Source organism: Pecten maximus, chromosome 14, assembly GCF_902652985.1.
Source record: "Pecten maximus chromosome 14, xPecMax1.1, whole genome shotgun sequence".
Lineage (NCBI taxonomy): Eukaryota > Metazoa > Mollusca > Bivalvia > Pectinida > Pectinidae > Pecten > Pecten maximus.
In genome coordinates this window covers 31,613,108-31,633,047 of record NC_047028.1, presented here as the reverse complement: position 1 = coordinate 31,633,047, position 19,940 = coordinate 31,613,108, and the positions used below count along the sequence as shown (strand labels likewise).

The 19,940-nt window shown below is 31.7% G+C and overlaps 1 protein-coding gene across 1 annotated transcript; it reads right to left on the bottom strand.

Annotated features, from left to right (window-relative positions):
* Positions 1-1,922: 1,922 nt before the first annotated feature.
* LOC117342747 (kyphoscoliosis peptidase-like) lies at positions 1,923-19,443 on the bottom strand. Its single transcript, XM_033904983.1, has 5 exons — positions 19,145-19,443; positions 15,597-16,026; positions 9,513-9,628; positions 4,271-4,387; positions 1,923-3,456 (listed from the first exon to the last, which is right to left on the bottom strand). Exons 2-5 carry the CDS (start codon positions 16,005-16,007, stop codon positions 2,151-2,153), a joined length of 1,950 nt encoding a protein of 649 aa, XP_033760874.1. The 5' UTR covers positions 16,008-16,026; positions 19,145-19,443; the 3' UTR covers positions 1,923-2,150.
* Between the last annotated feature and the right edge of the window lie 497 nt (positions 19,444-19,940).

Genomic DNA, 19,940 nt, shown 5'->3' with positions numbered 1-19,940 from the left:
GGTACGAATACGTACCATCGTGTAATCAAAGGTCCCCTAAGCCCCAATTGACCTTTCCTGATGATTGACCCAGGACGATTGTAGGTGTATACAGTGCTCTAACACTACACTTTCATCTACATTTACAATCCTCCATTGAATGAGCACTAGGTGTTTATTTGGTAGGATTGCACCCTCTGACATTGGTAAGATTTCGGCCTGTGGATTTAGTGACGTTTGGTTTGTTTTTGTTTAACGTCCTATTAACAGCCAGGGTCATTAGTTGAGTGACGACCGATGAGAAAGAGGAATAGGCTTGGCCGCTTTCTCAGGAGATTAATTTGTTAATGAAATTCAAGCCCATCTGACCTATTTAGTCCCTGCTACACTGCCTCTGAGGTTGGGCTCAGTTTAAAAATATGTTATATCACAATGAATTATTTCCAACCGGAAATGAACAAAATGTAAACGAATGTAAAATTTACATATATAAAGACTATTACTGTATTACCTCTCTTTCTCCCGAGGGTTACAATGTAAATCGAAGAAGTTGTGAAATTCAACTTAAAACCTTTTATGCTAAGATAGAACCATAATTCCCAGCATATCTACATCTTTTGAACTCAGTTTGACCACTTTCATGGCGTATATTGGCCTATTTCGACACAACGGTGACTGCTTTCAAAATAATCAACATAGATATTAAAAACTGACTATTTGAATACAAGCCTTACAGCTATTACATTATATTTTCCTTATTCTGAATGTTGAATGTCGTATGTCGTATTTTCCGCTGGCACCACATTACAACTCTGAATGTTGAATGTTCAGCAAACTCCGTACAATTAAGACACCTTAACTTAACACATACCGACGTCACATACAAGTAAGATACCTAAACTAAGATATACTGACATCACGTACAAGTAAGATACCTAAACTAAGATATACTGACATCACATACAAGTAAGATACTTAAACTAAGATATACTGACATCACATACAAGTAAGATACCTAAACTAAGATAAAATGACGTCACGTACAAGTAAGATACCTAAACTAAGATATACTGACATCACGTACAAGTAAGATACCTAAACTAAGATATACTGACATCACGTACAAGTAAGATACCTAAACTAAGATATACTGACGTCACATACAAGTAAGATACCTAAAATAAGATATACTGACATCACGTACAAGTAAGATATATAAACTAAGATATACCAACGTCACATACAAGTAAGATACCTAAAATAAGATTTACTGACGTCAAGTAAGATACCTAACTAAGATTTACTGACGTCAAGGAAGAAACTTCAGCTATAGATACGTAACGTAAACATAAATTGACACCCGCTGTATATACTTGGGTACAGACTTTAATGTTATTGATGACAATATGAATCGTACATAGCGTTTTTTGTTGAACATGATTTCTTCATCAGTTTATTGCACGTGAGAATCAACATAAAACTTTGAGTTTCATTACATGAATGCTTCTTATAGGTAGTCTGATATATACAGTGTGTAAGCAACATATCCGGTATATTTCTCTTCGTCTCATTCGTGTAATGAACACCTATCGGGTATATTAACATTCCCCACGTCTAAATAATATAATGAATACTCAGAATATATGATTACCTCCCTTTGATCGTGGACTCGATCGTAGCCAACAAGCGAATACAATTTACAACGTAACATAAAAATGGATAATCCTACGTAGCAGTATTGTCCAGTTGTGGAGTACGAGGAATTACAGCTCTGCCACATGTAGTACTGTAAAAGTGGAAATATTCGCGGTGTGGAAATTTTTGCTTATTTCGCTATCAGTAAATCTCCGCGAAAATTTCCACACGCGAATATATTAACACATAAAAATACTAAATATAAAAGATGAAAGTTAGCGCAAAAATATCTTGACGGCGCGAAAATATCCACACCGCGAACACTTTGGAAGCTGGCTAAGCGAAAATTTCCACACGCGAAAATATCCACTTTTACAGTATACTGCATCTTACATAAGTACTGACAGTAGGATATCATATAAATCCGGCAGTATCAGTATTTAAGTTGTTTTCTGAGGGTCTATGTAAAGATATTGGAATACTACATTATAAACTGACTATGGTTTAAAATAATAAACTGTAATGATTACAATAGTTCAGACGATCTTGAATTCATATAAACTCTTGAACGATCCAGCTGAACCGGATATACTTCCATAGATAATGAATTTCTCACCGGGAAAACATGTCGTCACTATCGCTTCCCATTCATTATTATTAACCTTTTCAAACTTCCGTCCGAGAATCGAAGCATCTTTTATTTTATCCGATGTGAACCGCACATTAATTTGAGTTCTGCCTGTTACATGAAGATCCAAAGGTTCGAGCAGACGACATTGATATTCCCGCGCAAACTTGTAAACCTTGGGTAGAGGAGAGCATTGTTGTATAGTTTTACGACATTCGATGATGTAATTGATGGCTTGTTTATACTCGTCCTTGTCTGACTTACTCATTATCTTGAGTTTATAAAAACCATCTCGGGGAAAATGTGCCGTTATGTGAATTTCATTAGCTGTACTCTCAAGCATTGCGTAGTCGTCAATATCTGCAATATTTCCCAAACCGTAGCTGAGTCGAGTGACCGCTTCCATACATCTGTTTGTTTCTAAGCTGAACGCCACCCGACCATTGTCTGTTACAATAGAAGGATTTATGGACTCTGGGGAGACAAATCCGAATGACTTCACTGCTGTCACAGGACCCCAAGGCCCAAAATGGTCTGGATATGGTTGACAGTCTGGAATAGCTTCATGACACCGGAGGTAGTATTCCACAAGGCCCAAAGTCTCCGTAGCGTCAGGATCAATATTACCAAGAATTTTCAAAATGTATTTACCTTTTGTAGGCGGACGAACCGTCACTTGAAACTTGCCATCAGATAATTTCAAAACCATGACATGATGTCGGATCTCTTTTTCGTTTTGAATTAGCTGAGCACTTACAACTCCTAAAGAGACACTATCCCCACTCTCAATGGTAACATTGACCTTTTTCCAGACGTCTAACACACATATTTTATGGGAAACGAATTGCACTCCCCATTCAATGGCCCTGTACACAGGTTTTAAAACCTTGTTGAACTTTCCTAAGTCCACTGGTTCCTCAAGAAGCTGCCAGGGTTTGCTCTCCTCCAGATCAGTACCTACACATGGAAAGTGCGCGAATATAACATCTTCTGGGTTCGGCATAAAATAAAACTCTTTGTATGCGTACATGAACTTTTTGTTTGAGTCAAGATGCCCCGCGCCCCAGGAACATTCGACCAGACGCCAGTCATCTTGTACGTACACTGCATTCCACGAGTGATTCGTGGAGTCGAGTTCATGGAAGTTCTCAAAAGGGTTGTAGTCGAAGCCCTTTGCAAACCCATGGATACACTTTGCCGGGATCCTTGCAACTCTGCACCAGAAGAGTAAAAATATTAAACATATCCAGGAGGATTTCTGATGTAGGCGATGTATCTATCTACTGATTTGTATGATATGGAAATAATTATTTTTCAGCAAAACAAAAACAACATAATTACAACATAAATTCAATAGATTTTACATTCTTAACGAAGGAAATCAAATAATATGGCGATGATTCGATCGTTAAGTAATGTTGAAGATTCTTAGTATTTCTGTACTCAATTATTACTGAGTGATGTGGTTCTATACTAAGTGATAACTGAGTGATGTGGTTCTATACTAAGTTATAACTAAGTGATGTGGTTCTATACTAAGTGATAACTAAGTGATGTGGTTCAATACTAAGTTATAACTAAGTGATGTGGTTCTATACAAAGTTATAACTAAGTGATGTGGTTCTATACTAAGTGATAACTAAGTGATGTGGTTCTATACAAAGTGATAACTAAGTGATGTGGTTCTATACAAAGTTATAACTAAGTGATGTGGTTCAATACTAAGTTATAACTAAGTGATGTGGTTCTATACTAAGTTATAACTAAGTGATGTGGTTCTATACTAAGTGATAACTAAGTGGTGTGGTTCTATACTGAGTTATAACTGAGTGATGTGGTTATATACTAAGTTATAACTAAGCGATGCGGTTCTATGACCTGGTTGCGTGTTGACAGATTCCCATGAAACATCTCAATTCCAAACTGGTCTATCAGGATGGAAGAGTTTAAGGATTTGCTTTGTGCGTGTTGACTAAAGGGGAGCCATTTTTCCTTTCCATATTTTGATTTACGAGAACACAAACAGACCTGCATAGCCCAGCAAAAAGGTTGGAGTAACCCGAACTAACTGCCCTCTTCAGCCTCAGAACAGACTCGGCATCCACCGGCTTCCGTTTCCCGAGGAAATGTGAGTCAGTGTCGTACCTGGTGGTAACAGAGGAGGAGGTTAATTAACACTTATTACTGAATAAACAGGAAACACTGCAGTTTATGATTGTATGAAACGTCCTCCGTTTAGCTAAGTACTACATTATATAATTCACCATGTATTGTATTACACCATGTATTGTATTACATTATATATTGTATTACATTATGTATTGACTATTGTATTACATCATGCATTGTATTACATTGTGTATTGTATTACATTATGTATTGTATTACATTATGTATTGTATTACATTATGTATTGTATTACATTATGTATTGACTATTGTATTACATCATGCATTGTATTACATTATGTATTATATTACATTATGTATTGTATTACATTATGTATTATATTACATTATGTATTATATTACACCATGTATTACACCATGTATTGTATTACATCATGTATTGTATTACATTATGTATTGTATCACATTATGTATTATATTATATCATGTATTGTATTATATCATGTATTGTATTACATCATGTATTGTATTACATTATGTATTGTATTACATCATGTATTGTATTACATCATGTATTGTATCACATTATGTATTATATTACATCATGTATTGTATTATATCATGTATTATATTACATCATGTATTGTATCATATCATGTATTGTATTACATCATGTATTGTATTACATTATGTATTGTATTACATTATGTATTGTATCACATTATGTATTATATTACATCATGTATTGTATCATATCATGTATTGTATTACATTATGTATTGTATCACATTATGTATTATATTACATTATGTATTGTATTATATCATGTATTGTATTATATCATGTATTGTATTACATCATGTATTGTATTACATTATGTATTGTATCACATTATGTATTATATTACATCATGTATTGTATTATATCATGTATTATATTACATCATGTATTGTATCATATCATGTATTGTATTACATCATGTATTGTATTACATTATGTATTGTATTACATTATGTATTGTATCACATTATGTATTATATTACATCATGTATTGTATCATATCATGTATTGTATTACATTATGTATTGTATCACATTATGTATTATATTACATTATGTATTGTATTATATCATGTATTGTATTACATCATGTATTGTATTACATTATGTATTGTATCACATTATGTATTATATTACATCATGTATTGTATCATATCATGTATTGTATTACATCATGTATTGTATTACATTATGTATTGTATTACATTATGTATTGTATCACATTATGTATTATATTACATCATGTATTGTATCATATCATGTATTGTATTACACCATGTATTGTATTATATCATGTATTGTATTACATCATGTATTATATTATGTATTGTATTACATTATGTATTGTATTACATCATGTATTGTATTATATCATGTATTGTATTACATTATGTATTGTATTACATTATGTATTGTATTACATTATGTATTGTATTACATTATGTATTGTATTATATCATGTATTGTATTACATCATGTATTGTATTTCATTATGTATTATATTACATCATGTATTATATTACATCATGTATTGTATTACATCATGTATTATATTATATCATGTATTATATTACATCATGTATTGTATTACATCATGTATTATATTATATCATGTATTATATTACATCAAGTTTAATTGTATTACTTCATGTATTATATAACATCATGTATTATATTATATCATGTATTGTATTACATCATGTATTATATTATATCATGTATTGTATTACATCATGTATTATATTACATCATGTATTATATTATATCATGTATTATATTATATCATGTATTATATTACATCATGTATTGTATTACATCATGTATTATATTACATCATGTATTGTATTACATCATGTATTATATTACATCATGTATTGTATTACATCATGTATTATATTATATCATGTATTGTATTACATCATGTATTATATTACATCATGTATTATATTATATCATGTATTATATTATATCATGTATTATATTACATCATGTATTGTATTACATCATGTATTATATTACATCATGTATTGTATTACATCATGTATTATATTACATCATGTATTATATTATATCATGTATTATATTACATCATGTATTGTATTACATCATGTATTATATTACATCATGTATTATATTATATCATGTATTATATTACATTATGTATTATATTACATCATGTATTGTATTACATTATGTATAATTGTATTACATTATGTATTATATTACATCATGTATTGTATTACATTATGTATAATTGTATTACATTATGTATAATTGTATTACATTATGTATAATTGTATTACATTATGTATTGTATTAAATCGTGTATAATTGTATTACATCAAGTATAATTGTATTACATCATGCATTGTATTATATCTTGTATTGTATTACATTATGTATTATATTACATCATGTATTGTATTATATCATGTATTATATTACATCATGTATTGTATTACATCATGTATTGTATCATATCATGTATTGTATTACATCATGTATTGTATTACATTATGTATTGTATCACATTATGTATTATATTACATCATGTATTGTATTATATCATGTATTATATTACATCATGTATTGTATCATATCATGTATTGTATTACATCATGTATTGTATTACATTATGTATTGTATTACATTATGTATTGTATCACATTATGTATTATATTACATCATGTATTGTATCATATCATGTATTGTATTACATTATGTATTGTATCACATTATGTATTATATTACATTATGTATTGTATTATATCATGTATTGTATTACATCATGTATTGTATTACATTATGTATTGTATCACATTATGTATTATATTACATCATGTATTGTATCATATCATGTATTGTATTACATCATGTATTGTATTACATTATGTATTGTATTACATTATGTATTGTATCACATTATGTATTATATTACATCATGTATTGTATCATATCATGTATTGTATTACACCATGTATTGTATTATATCATGTATTGTATTACATCATGTATTATATTATGTATTGTATTACATTATGTATTGTATTACATCATGTATTGTATTATATCATGTATTGTATTACATTATGTATTGTATTACATTATGTATTGTATTACATTATGTATTGTATTACATTATGTATTGTATTATATCATGTATTGTATTACATCATGTATTGTATTACATTATGTATTATATTACATCATGTATTATATTACATCATGCATTGTATTACATCATGTATATATTATATCATGTATTATATTACATCATGTATTGTATTACATCATGTATTATATATTACATCATGTATTATTACATCATGTTATTACATCATGGTATTGTATTACATCATGTATTATATTACATTATGTATTATATTACATATGTATTATATTAACATTATGTATTGTATTACTTTTATGTATTGTATTACACCATGTATTATTACATCATGTATTGTATTACACCATGTATTGTATTACATCATGTATTGTATCACATCATGTATTATATTACATTATGTATTGTATTACATTATGTATTGTATCACATCATGTATTGTATTACATTATGTATTATATTACATCATGTATTGTATTACATCATGTATTATATTACATTATGTATTATATTACATTATGTATTATATTACATTATGTATTGTATCACATCATGTATTGTATTACATTATGTATTATATTACATCATGTATTGTATTACATCATGTATTATATTACATTATGTATTATATTACATTATATATTATATTACACCATGTATTGTATTACATCATGTATTGTATTACATTATGTATAATTGTATTACATTATGTATAATTGTATTACATTATGTATAATTGTATTACATTATGTATTGTATTAAATCGTGTATAATTGTATTACATCATGCATTGTATTATATCTTGTATTGTATTACATTATGTATTGTATTACATTATGTATTGTTTTACATCATGCATTATATTACATCATGTGGGGCGTAGTGTCCATAAAAAACTTACACATAAAATTCCACGGGCCAGGGGCCAGTATTTCAGGTGTCCATTAAATATAAGTTATGATCGTAGCATCCAATTCTTGTATTAGATAACCAAATAAATAGTCTACACAATGTACTTTAAAAGATGAGCCTAGATCATTCCGAAATACTTTGTCTATTACTATCAATTCCATGTTTCCGATTGTATAAAGCTGACAAGTGTATTTATTCAAAATAAAGAAGGCTTCTAAAAATGTCGCCGATTTCTTCAAACCCAAGTAAGAATAATCACCGACTGAAAACCAGTCTAATGTTAGCTCTAGTAGCCCATCTCCTGGTCCGAGTAACGTACGTTACACAGTCACAGACACAGGGCAAAGAAGGACCTACATGTTCATAGGCATCTCTCAGACCCCTCCCATTGACTTACACGTTCTCAATAGTCTGCCTACGGCCCTGACCATGTATTAAAATGTATTTTCTATCAACTCCCTCAAAAAATCACCGTAAAATGTTATGATGATTTAGTTTTCCATAGACATCTGCTCTGGTTTCTTGTAAAACTTAGTATTTGTTATGTAATTTGCAAGAAGAGACTGAACGTTTGTGTTAAATTTTACCAATTTAGTAACGTAGATTTTATCTCTGTTTCGGAATATGCTGAATACGACATGGAATAAAATGTAGATAAACTGGATGAAGTTGTTATTCAATGATAAAAAAAATATGATTTTATTTCTAAAATGTTGTTTTCATTTTGTAGCATATCGATGTTGTAAAGTTAAATAATATCATGCGAAATTTCAGGAAAACACTGCATCTGAAAACGTGTTAAAATTTCATTTCATATTGTTAGCCATGTTAATTTGTAGATCACGATGTGAATTTACAGTGCAAATTTTGTTATTGTAAGTATGTAAACCACAACAAATCAACAAACAGATCAACAGACATTCACTAAAATTGAATGTAATCATAATTAAAGTGACATTTGGTTTGAAATATCATGTTGATTTAGTGACACGGACGGATGATTGAGTATCTTAGTGTTGTACAGGTACTAAATCCCTTCTTACGCTATATTGTTTGTGATCCATCTGTAAAATCCTCGGACTTTCTCAAGGTCAGATCGTGCCGGTAACACAAGGTATCTTGCTAGGATCTCTACTGATCCTTCCATTGATCTCGGAGCCTTCAAATGTTACATGAATAAAAAAAATGACAAATTTAGGATATCAAATTATTCCAATATATACTGTGCTGTTGTGGTTATTGCAGTGCACCTACATACATGTGTACTTAAATCGTCTAAATACGCGAAACACCATGGATGGTGCGTACGTTATCCTACGTAACATGCTATACCGTCACTGTAATGTTATGCGTTAGCCTTTATTTAGATATTTGGATACGAAAATGTCTATACCTTTGAATATTGATGATACGATTTTTGCTATATAAATCATCTAGAGAAGTTCATGTATATAAACTAAGTAATTGTCAACCGTGAAATGACTTAAAGAGGCTTGCCCGCAGAGAGATCAGAAAAACTGGCTAATAGAAAAATATTTTTTACACATGACAGATTGTTGGAATTGTTGAGTTTTTCATTTTATTTTCCTTATAAAACGCTGAAAAGTGATATTAAAACCTCATTTTTAATATTATTTATTTAATCGCAAACCGCAATAAGTCTTATTTGATTGACACATCAAAGAAACAAGCACGTGCACAGTGCCGCACAGTGATAACTTCAAAGGCAGCGGCGATTTACAAAGAAGATTTGCCGTTATATCCCATACATTTCCCTCTCAGGTTGAGTTTTAAAACGTCTTTTAAATACATATTCTGTAATTGTTTTCAAGAAATAAAGTCGGAAAGCCTCTAATTTTGTCACATAGAAACGTGTACTGAAGTTTATTTAGTGATCGGAGATGTGCCGTTTACCGGTCCGTCTGCGGGTAAGCCTCTTTAACAAATTATTTTTGTGGTTTGAGCATTTGCCATCTAAACCAAATATGTGATTATATTTATTTATACATTGTAATTGTTTCCAACTATGAAATGACATAACTTAAAATCAATGATGTAGTTTGAAGTTGCTAGTGTAAAGAGCAAGCTGAAGTTAGCAGTGGATTCGTTATTCGTTATTGGGGATTCGAATGCCAACGACCAATCCACTGCCAGCAGCGGATCGGGGATTCAGTTCTTTATGTTTAATTGATATTTATATTTATAAGTGTAAGTGGTTTGTCAGGAGATCTCCTACATTTTCAACCGATTTCTTTCAAACTTGGTATGCTTATTCAGCATACAGCAACATGAAGCTAGGTTTTCCTGAACGATTTGACAATATTTCAAGGAGTTAGAAAAAACAAGAAATATATTTTTTGTTTTTGCTTGAATTCAGCTCAAATTTGCTCAATATTACTCCAACAATTAAAGAAGGACTTTCAGATATCCACCATTGTCCATTAACTGATTAACATGTATATATATACAGGTACGTAATGGTGTATGTTGTTCTGCCCTGTGTGGTACTTTAGCTTAGTCTATTTAATGATCTAGAAAATAAGGAACTTAAAAAATCGTCACTCTCAAAGTGTGATTTCAGGCTCATTAACAAGGCTCGATATGTGAAATTATATGTATATAACGACCAACTATACTATAGTACAAATTTGTCCAAATGGTTCAGTAGGGACCGTTCATAAAAATGATAAAAAAACTAATCACATGCGCGTGCAATAACCTGAGACCACATATTTATTATTCTCTATTGGATATGTGTGTTTTTTTCACGTAAAGGAAAATGCACGTAATTCATTGTAATATGTTGGTAATCTTATGAAAGCGGTTCGTGACAGCGTGTTAAGTAACACAATGTATAGGGCAAACCAATATATTACACACTGTATTATAAGAAAAATAATTATATTCAACTAAATCCCCAATCCGCTGCAAGCAGGCAGTGGATTCATTATTCAGATGCTCTATCATATTTTATAAGGAAATACCAAATGAACATAAGAAACTGAATCCCCAATACGCTGCTGTAGCGGATTCGTTATTTTAATCTCAACGTCAAAATGTCAATAAAGAGAACTGCCATTTAAACATAAATAACTGAATCCTCAATAACGAATCCCCCGTAATCTCCAGCTCGCTGGTTAAGCTGTTATAATCTAGATATATACCCCTGTTAAATTTGCGTCACAGTTGGTCACGCTTGGGTTAGTCTCCTGTTTAGTATGCATCCATTGAAATGAACATTGATATATAATTAAGCTTTTATCCATAATTATGGTAATTCTGTACCAATACAGAAGTAACTGTTCAACAAGGTTTAATTGTATACGGATCTTGTACACTTTCTCGTTTACAAGGAAGACATTTTCTTTGGGACATCTTATTTTATTTTTAGAATATTTTTTGTATTTCCAAATAAATAAAAAAAAATTGAGTACACACTTGTTGACATGGATCACCAAATATTTCACGGTTATAACAAAACAATTTTTTTAAAGATTTTGTTTCGGGATTCCATTTTTCTCGAAAACGGAAACTTTGAATATACTAATTTGACAGTAGATGGCCGGACATGACTAGGTCGTATTTACATATGTACTACATTAACCAGCCCTTATTTAATATAATTATACCAACGTTCAGTTATCAATGTGGTTATGTTGTCTAGTTGGACAATTTTCGATATCATTTCACATCATAATACGCATGTGTGTCTTTTTATAGATTTTGGAGATATTTTTTTTTTGTGTTCTGAAATATCGATAGTGCAGTATTAAAAAAATCTATATTTTATTACTGAATTTTTTTTTTTTTTTTTTTTTTGTGTTCTGAAATATAGATAGTGCAGTATTAAAAAATCTATATTTTATTACTGAAAACTTTATCCATGTTCATTTTTTAAAAGTGTTTGAATAAAAACGAATTATAATCCGTACATCACATGCTTGTATCAGTATATTTATCATTCTAATAAATCAAACAAACGCCTGGATTACGACATTGGTAAAAATTATTTTCAAACAAAGAGCATGCGCATGCAATAACCTGAGACCACATATCTTATTAGTCTCTATTGGATATGTGTGTTTTTTCACATAAAGGAAAATGCACGTAATACATTGTAATATGTTGGTAATCTGATTAAAGCGGTTCGTCACAGCGTGTTAAGTAGCACAATGAATAGGGAAAGCCAATATATACTGTAGCTAGAAAATGAAAATACATTATAGTGCGAATTTGTTTCCGATGTCATCTTGACTAATCTTCTGCTTGAAAAACAAGGATATATCTTGTAAATCTTACCTCAGCCTATCAATTCCCAATTAAGGTTCTATATATACCTATCGCAAGCTCAATTAAGGTTCTATATATACCTATCGCAAGCTCAATTATGTAAATCATTCATACTTCCAAGGGAATTGACTTAAACGTTAAATTGTGAGAACTGGTCGTAGCCTATCATTACTTTACCAGGAGTTTTCTCTTATATTCACTTTTAAATTGAATTTTCTGTAAATTAATGACAAGTATATAAAAATTCCTGTTCACAACACAATGGCAGAACAAACCAACGTATTTTTGTTATTAAGATTTTGAATTTTGTTTTCGAGGATTCCAAACGATTAACAGTAATCTCTAACCACTATATAAGCCCAGTAATCCTAGTCTTCATAGAGTATAACCTTCACCAACACTCTCACAAAGGTCAGGTGCATATAACTCTTTGCCATCACCATCACAAAAGGTCAAGGTTATATAACCCTTTACCAGCAAAGGTCAAGGCCATATTAACCTTTAATACTACCGCATCCATCTTAATCTTTTCATAGGCGCTATAGCGTGGTAACACAACTTTTGGATCGGACTGTTTAAAACAATTAAAACAGATGGCCAATCAGTACATTTTCAGATCAGACAGTGTCGTGTTTGTCCAGTTAGCTTGTGATATTGATAACCCATTACACGCAAATAATTCTACTCTAAGGTGTAGATTTTTTAATTCAACTCGAGCATTAGCTTAATACAATCTATCGTTTGGAAAAAAAGAATATATAAGAAATTGTCATCGTGATTTATAGCTTACACATTGCACGTAATTGTGTCTAAGATCAGTATATACTGGATGCATCATATTTTAAACTACACAGCAAGAAGGATTGCAGAAAAGTCACAACCAGGAACAGCACCTCTAGATATGATACGGATAATTAACCAAAACGATGAATATCAAACAGTATATAAAGTATAAAGATTAATGAATATTACACTTCATATATATAGTGTAAAGACTGATGAATATCACACTGCATATATATAGTATAAAGACTGATGAATATCAAACAGACAGTAAGGTGAATATCAAAACTTCGTATACAGTATACAGAAAATTAAACTGTATCATACAGCTGTTTTGTCCTTCTAGGGCTCGTCAATGATGCCGGGGACCACAAGTATGGGAATCCAGATGGAAGGTTATCCTGTCATTGATACAGAAAATGTTTCATCACAAGTTGTCAAGTTACAAAAAAAAAAAACTCCAATAGATCCAAGATGGTCTCCAATGAGTGGTGTGAAGGAGGGTTTGGTAAGTAGTAGAAGGTCGAGGAATTACGTTGTATTTACTACTAACATTACAGCACGATATAAATGTTTGCTATATGTATGTATAATAGTGTGTTGAATGAATCGGTACTAATAGAATTTTACATTGGCCGGTTTCGTGGACAGGGATATCCTAACACAAGTATAAGAGTTTCGCTTGTCAGAGGCTGGTCGAGTGTTGTCCAGCCAAACTCTTACACGTGGGGTTATGTTTTATCTGGTAACTAGGAATTTTTTTTTTTATTATTTTTTTTTGTGAAATTTTACTATTGCTAATTTTAAACTATAATTATTGTCATCTACAGGAACATAACATTAATTTCAGTATATAGTATAACCAAGAAATTCAAAATATATTAATATGTGACTTTTCTAATCTAAAGGGAAAAAACGCTTTGAACATTATGGAGATAATAAGTTCTGTATCACATTATCAAGTTACATCCAGATTTAACTATCAATATGGAATCACCATGTATAACAATCAAACGAAATAGACGCCTGACAATACGGACAAGTCCCAGCATAACCCTGATGTACTGGTGTACGTTACAAGGGTTTGGGTCCTCAATAATACAACTGACGTTATGTTCCAACAAGCTCCATTGTGCCATCACATGTAGAACTCAGACTTCATTCACAATCACATAAGAAAAGAGAACAGATGGATATCATATTTTAAAATAGGTATCATTTCAAATGTTGATATATTCTTCGAAATACCAGATATGTATATATTTTTTTTTTTACAAATCTCGGTTATGTGATGTGCATAGGTCTTCATTTCATGTGAGAGCTGTTATCGTACTATCGATAATTATATATGGTCGTATTATTGTGTCATAATTCTCATATGAAATGGAAACCCATGCCCATCTATGTGTACAAAGCTGTGATATAGAAGAAGGAAGTTTATTACATTTTTACCAGTGAAATATCAAAAATTATTCATTCTATAAAAGTGATATTTTTCAATATCATATTTTTCACTAGTGAAAGTGAAAAATATCACTTTTGCTGATTTGACCAATCAAATTAATGATTAGAAAATACCAAAATAATTGACCAATCAGAAAGCCCGACATATATGTCAGCACCTGGACAGGAGGAACTACTTTTTGTTTACATTAGGCCTAGTTAGCATACGGGGTAGGTTTTTCGTTGATAAAAAATGTAATAAACACTAATGAAAAATATCAAAATATTAGCCCCACTCGTGAAATATATTTGGTATTACTGAAGACACTGTTAGATATCCTCTATTAAATATAAGTAGCACTAGATGATGACCTAATGACGGTTATATATAAGGTGATGGTGGATAGAAATAGTATTGTTACAGACATGTTCACATGGTGTTCTCTTGATCCCTTAGTCAATTTTACATCAATCTCAAGCTAGCTGCCAATATATGTTTAACTTGTTATACAAATTGCATATCTCTTAATGAAAATAATTATTTTCAATAATTTTCCAATGTTTGGTTAGAGTTAGAAAAGTCAATGAATTAAACATAAATTTAAACTCACGGTTAGAGCATGATCGTCTACTTTATTGAAAGCGGTGACGTCTGGAATGATGTCCTCCCGCTTAGTGGCGGGTGGGCGTGGCGGGGGAAGCTCTACATCCGGCAATGTTACTTTAGGCCTCTTCCTCGGCACGGTCAACTTAGGTGAAGTCGGTACCAAAGCAGGCGCCATCTTAAAATTAGCTGCACGTGAGTTGCCCGGAATTTTTGGCGACTGAACACGTTTGAAAACCGGTCTGTTGTCGTTATTGTTATGATTAACACCATTTTGTCTGGTATCTGGTATCTTATGGAGAACAAATTCAGGGTCTGGGAAGTGAACATGACGTTCTGGTTTTTCCGTTGTCGAAGTGGAGGTAGAGGGAGCATTCACAACTTTGACAAATTCCGATTTTGAGGATCCACATCCCATAGTTGTTGAGTGGATTTATCTGAAAACAAAAACAATACAGTAGTACATCAAATATTGATAATTATTACACAATAGGAACTATTAGCACTTCAGTCACTGTCCTGAAGGTAGGGCGTATGAAATGAACCTGCTGAATTGCGTGGTCGTAAAAGGCTACTACCTTAAGGATCTTGTCTTTTCACTTCTCTCTAAAAACCTTTCTTCTTCGCAAATGTCTCTCCTGACATTGCCTCACGACTGATTCGCCCGTGTCAGTACAGAACAAAACAAAATCACTTCAAAATTATGATCTTTTGAAGAAGAAAGAACATTTCTAAGCGAGTGAAAACATTGGCCTTTATCGTGATTGCCAACTTTTTAACAAGATTATATTTATTATGTTTATAGTTAGTGAGTACATGCATATGTGTGAGGGTAAATGTGCGCATGTACTACATAAAGGTATGATTTGACACGCATACATTGTATATACATGTACGCTTGTATATTTATGTGTGAGGGAGTGTAGGTGTGTATACGTATACAGAATGCAATTTGTACATGCATGTGTATTTGTATATATTTATGCATATGTGTATATATGTATGCATGTGAGAGTATTATGTACATGTACAGGTATATATTGATATAGGGGTGTGTATATGTTTATATATGTGTGTATATATATTTATATAGGTGTGTGTGTGTCGGTGTCTGTGTGTATATATTATATTGATATAGGTGTGTGTGTGTATATATATACATGTATTTGTATAGGTGTGTGTATACATTTGTATAGGTGTGTGTGTGTGTATAGGTGTGTGTGTGTATAGGTGTGTGTATATATAACGTCATGTTCCTGATGAGCAGCAAGAGCTGTGAAAGCGCTTGAATGTCAGTCGTCGAGTTTTTTTTATTATTATATCTTTATTCTTACTTTCACATGGAAACAAACTATTTTTTCACTTTATATATATATATATTGATATAGGTGTGTGCGTATATTTATATAGGTGTTTGTATATGTTTATATATGTGTGTTTGTATTTGTATAGGTTTGAGTATACAATTGTATAGGTGTGTTATATATTTTTCCGGATGAACTCTACAACATCTATTTAGAAAAGTCGACGACTACCCGCCGTTTGATATTAATATATGCAGAGTATCTTTACTACCTGTGCATTTATCATCCCGTTCTACACATGAATTCTGAAAATGAATTAAGCTTCTAGCAAAATAAATGTACTGCGACCACTCAAATTCAAATTAGATAGACTTTCTTTACAAATACATGTATCTCGTTTATTCACCCTGTATTGGAGTATGCTGACTTTGTCTGGGACTGAGTATCATACGAATAACGTAGGATGTGTATATTATGTACTTCTATCATTTTAGATTAATACTTTATCTAAATACACATATCAACAACCAAATGGAAGCAACAAATCCCACATTCACGTTTCTTTCCCTTTTATTAAGTACAATGTATCTAATTATTTGGTCAATATCCAACTGATGTTTTTACATTAGACTGTATTGTCTTTATGATGTTGTGTTTTATCTTTTTTTCTATGCTGTAATGTAACGTCAATCTATATATCTATAGGTGTCAAAATTATCTAAGTGTCTTTACACTTCTTCTGATCCCCCCCCCCCCCCCCCCCCGCGGCCCCCCCCCCCCCCCCCCTTTTTATATAATTTGTTTTATGATATTTGCATATGTATCGTTAAGCAGAAAATGACAAATAAAACACAGTTAAGCTAAAGTTGAGGGAATCAATGTTTTTGAATGACATTATATATCAAATTCTTTAAAAATTGTTTAAATATTATGTAATTATTCAGTGTTTTCATATTGATATACGTGTGTCTTGATAAAAAAACTAAGTCGCTCAGAAAATTCAATCCCTTTGCCACTCCATTAATGGTAAAACGAATTTGTTTCATTCGGTGTCAAAATATAGCTATTCTTATATGACAATCATTTGTTGTTAATGTTTCAGAGATGTTTTATTATTGATGAATTTGTGATCACTTACATCACTGACAGGTCCTACAATTATTGTATATAAAACACACGACATATCAGCACCGCTCAATACAAAACGTAAGTTGGCTGTCACTTAAATCTTTGATGACATAAATATACTATTACCTTATACCACGACTGGTACATTTATAGGTTTAGTATCTGTGAAATAAGCATTACACGATATCAAAGTAGACATTCAATATTTTGTTAATTCCACATGTTTCTAATACCCGGGTATTTAATCCACGCCGAGACGTAACTAACACACCAAAGCCCTTGACGGTTATTGTACGCTTCTAATTCGCTTTATACCTAATCTGACACGTGTGTAACTGGCAGGTATTATCAGTATAATGTGACCGGGTAGGGTGTCCTGCTGGATGTCTTTGACAGTATGCTTCAGTGAGTTACAAATGTATCACAAGGTGATTACAACATACTGCAGCCTCTCAAAACATCTCGCACACAGGGGAGACCGCCTTGAAATCAACATAGCTGTTGATAAGATAGAGCCTGATTTCGGCCATGTCAAGGAGCGACAGTGCGAAAGTGTGCCGTGAAAATTGCAATAGTGTGCCATGCGATAAAATAAAAAAGTCATGAGAAATAAATACTCGACAGTGTGATAAAACAAATGTTGTCGCCCTGTCGTATTTCCAAGGTACTTTTGTTGCATTGCACACTATCGAACTATTTCGAAATATTTTGTTATCTAATAATACATGTACGTATAGTTACGTAAATATATATAAATAAAAGGATTAACAATCCAAAGATAGCTGTACTAGCCCTAATAATGGATAGCCATCATATATATTAAGAAACTACCTCGATATGCTTTATACCTCGTGCGCTTGAGGACATTACTGAGTTTCTTAGGTTCGCTCCTAGCTGGCTTTGATCACTAGTAGTAAGCTAAGTGAGTTTATTCTTACCTAGAGATATGTGTTTATCGATCACTGTCAACCAATTAATAGAATGTGAATCACTGTTCGTGACACGTGAACGGACATTTAAAGAACAGCATGCTTACTTGATACGTTATGAAATCGATGGTATGGCACGGTTAAACAAAGACTTTATATATTATTCCTGTGGAAGATATTACAGTTATACTTACCTCCTGTTAGGTAGGCAAACTAAACTTTCCAATAACGAGCATGTTAGGTGTTGCCGTCCAATGTTGTCAAATACACATGTACATGATATTGTTGTCTGTGTGGAACTTTATCCATTGTAAATAGGAACAATTACACAATATATAATATGAGGAGGTTCTGATATCGTCTCATGCCAAATGTACAATATTGATATTCCAGTTAGGTTCTAGTAAAGACAGTTATACACAGACACCTGCCGGTCGTTGTATACCTTCGGGGACAACCAATAAGTAAAACCAAACAGGTTCGTAAATTGCTAGCAACACAAGAAGTTTACAGACGTTGACCTTTGACCTGTGGTATGTCGGGTTCTATACTTATTTTAATAATAGGCACAGTCACGTGACATGCTAACCTGGCTTTTAAATATGTTGGATAGATTAGTACGTGATTGGGAAGTTAGATTGGAGTGTCTTACCTCGACACCTACCTATATAGCTACTGTGTATATATCTGGTCTACTACCAAAGTATGTCAGTCTTCTGTAGTTATGCCATAAAATGGTAAAGCGATATTTTACATGCATATCATGTTTACACGTAATTAATAATTGACTTCGGTCAGTAGTTCCATTCTACATCTCCACATTAGATTAATTTTGTAGTGTGTGTACTTTAAGTAGTTTATAAATCAGAAGCACAAATATCAAAGCGAATATTATAAGTTGAATATTGGGTTGTTATACATTATGGACGTTGAATACTATTTTTGGAAATTCATTTTTTTCAAACTGTTATTTGACAGTATACAAAAGAG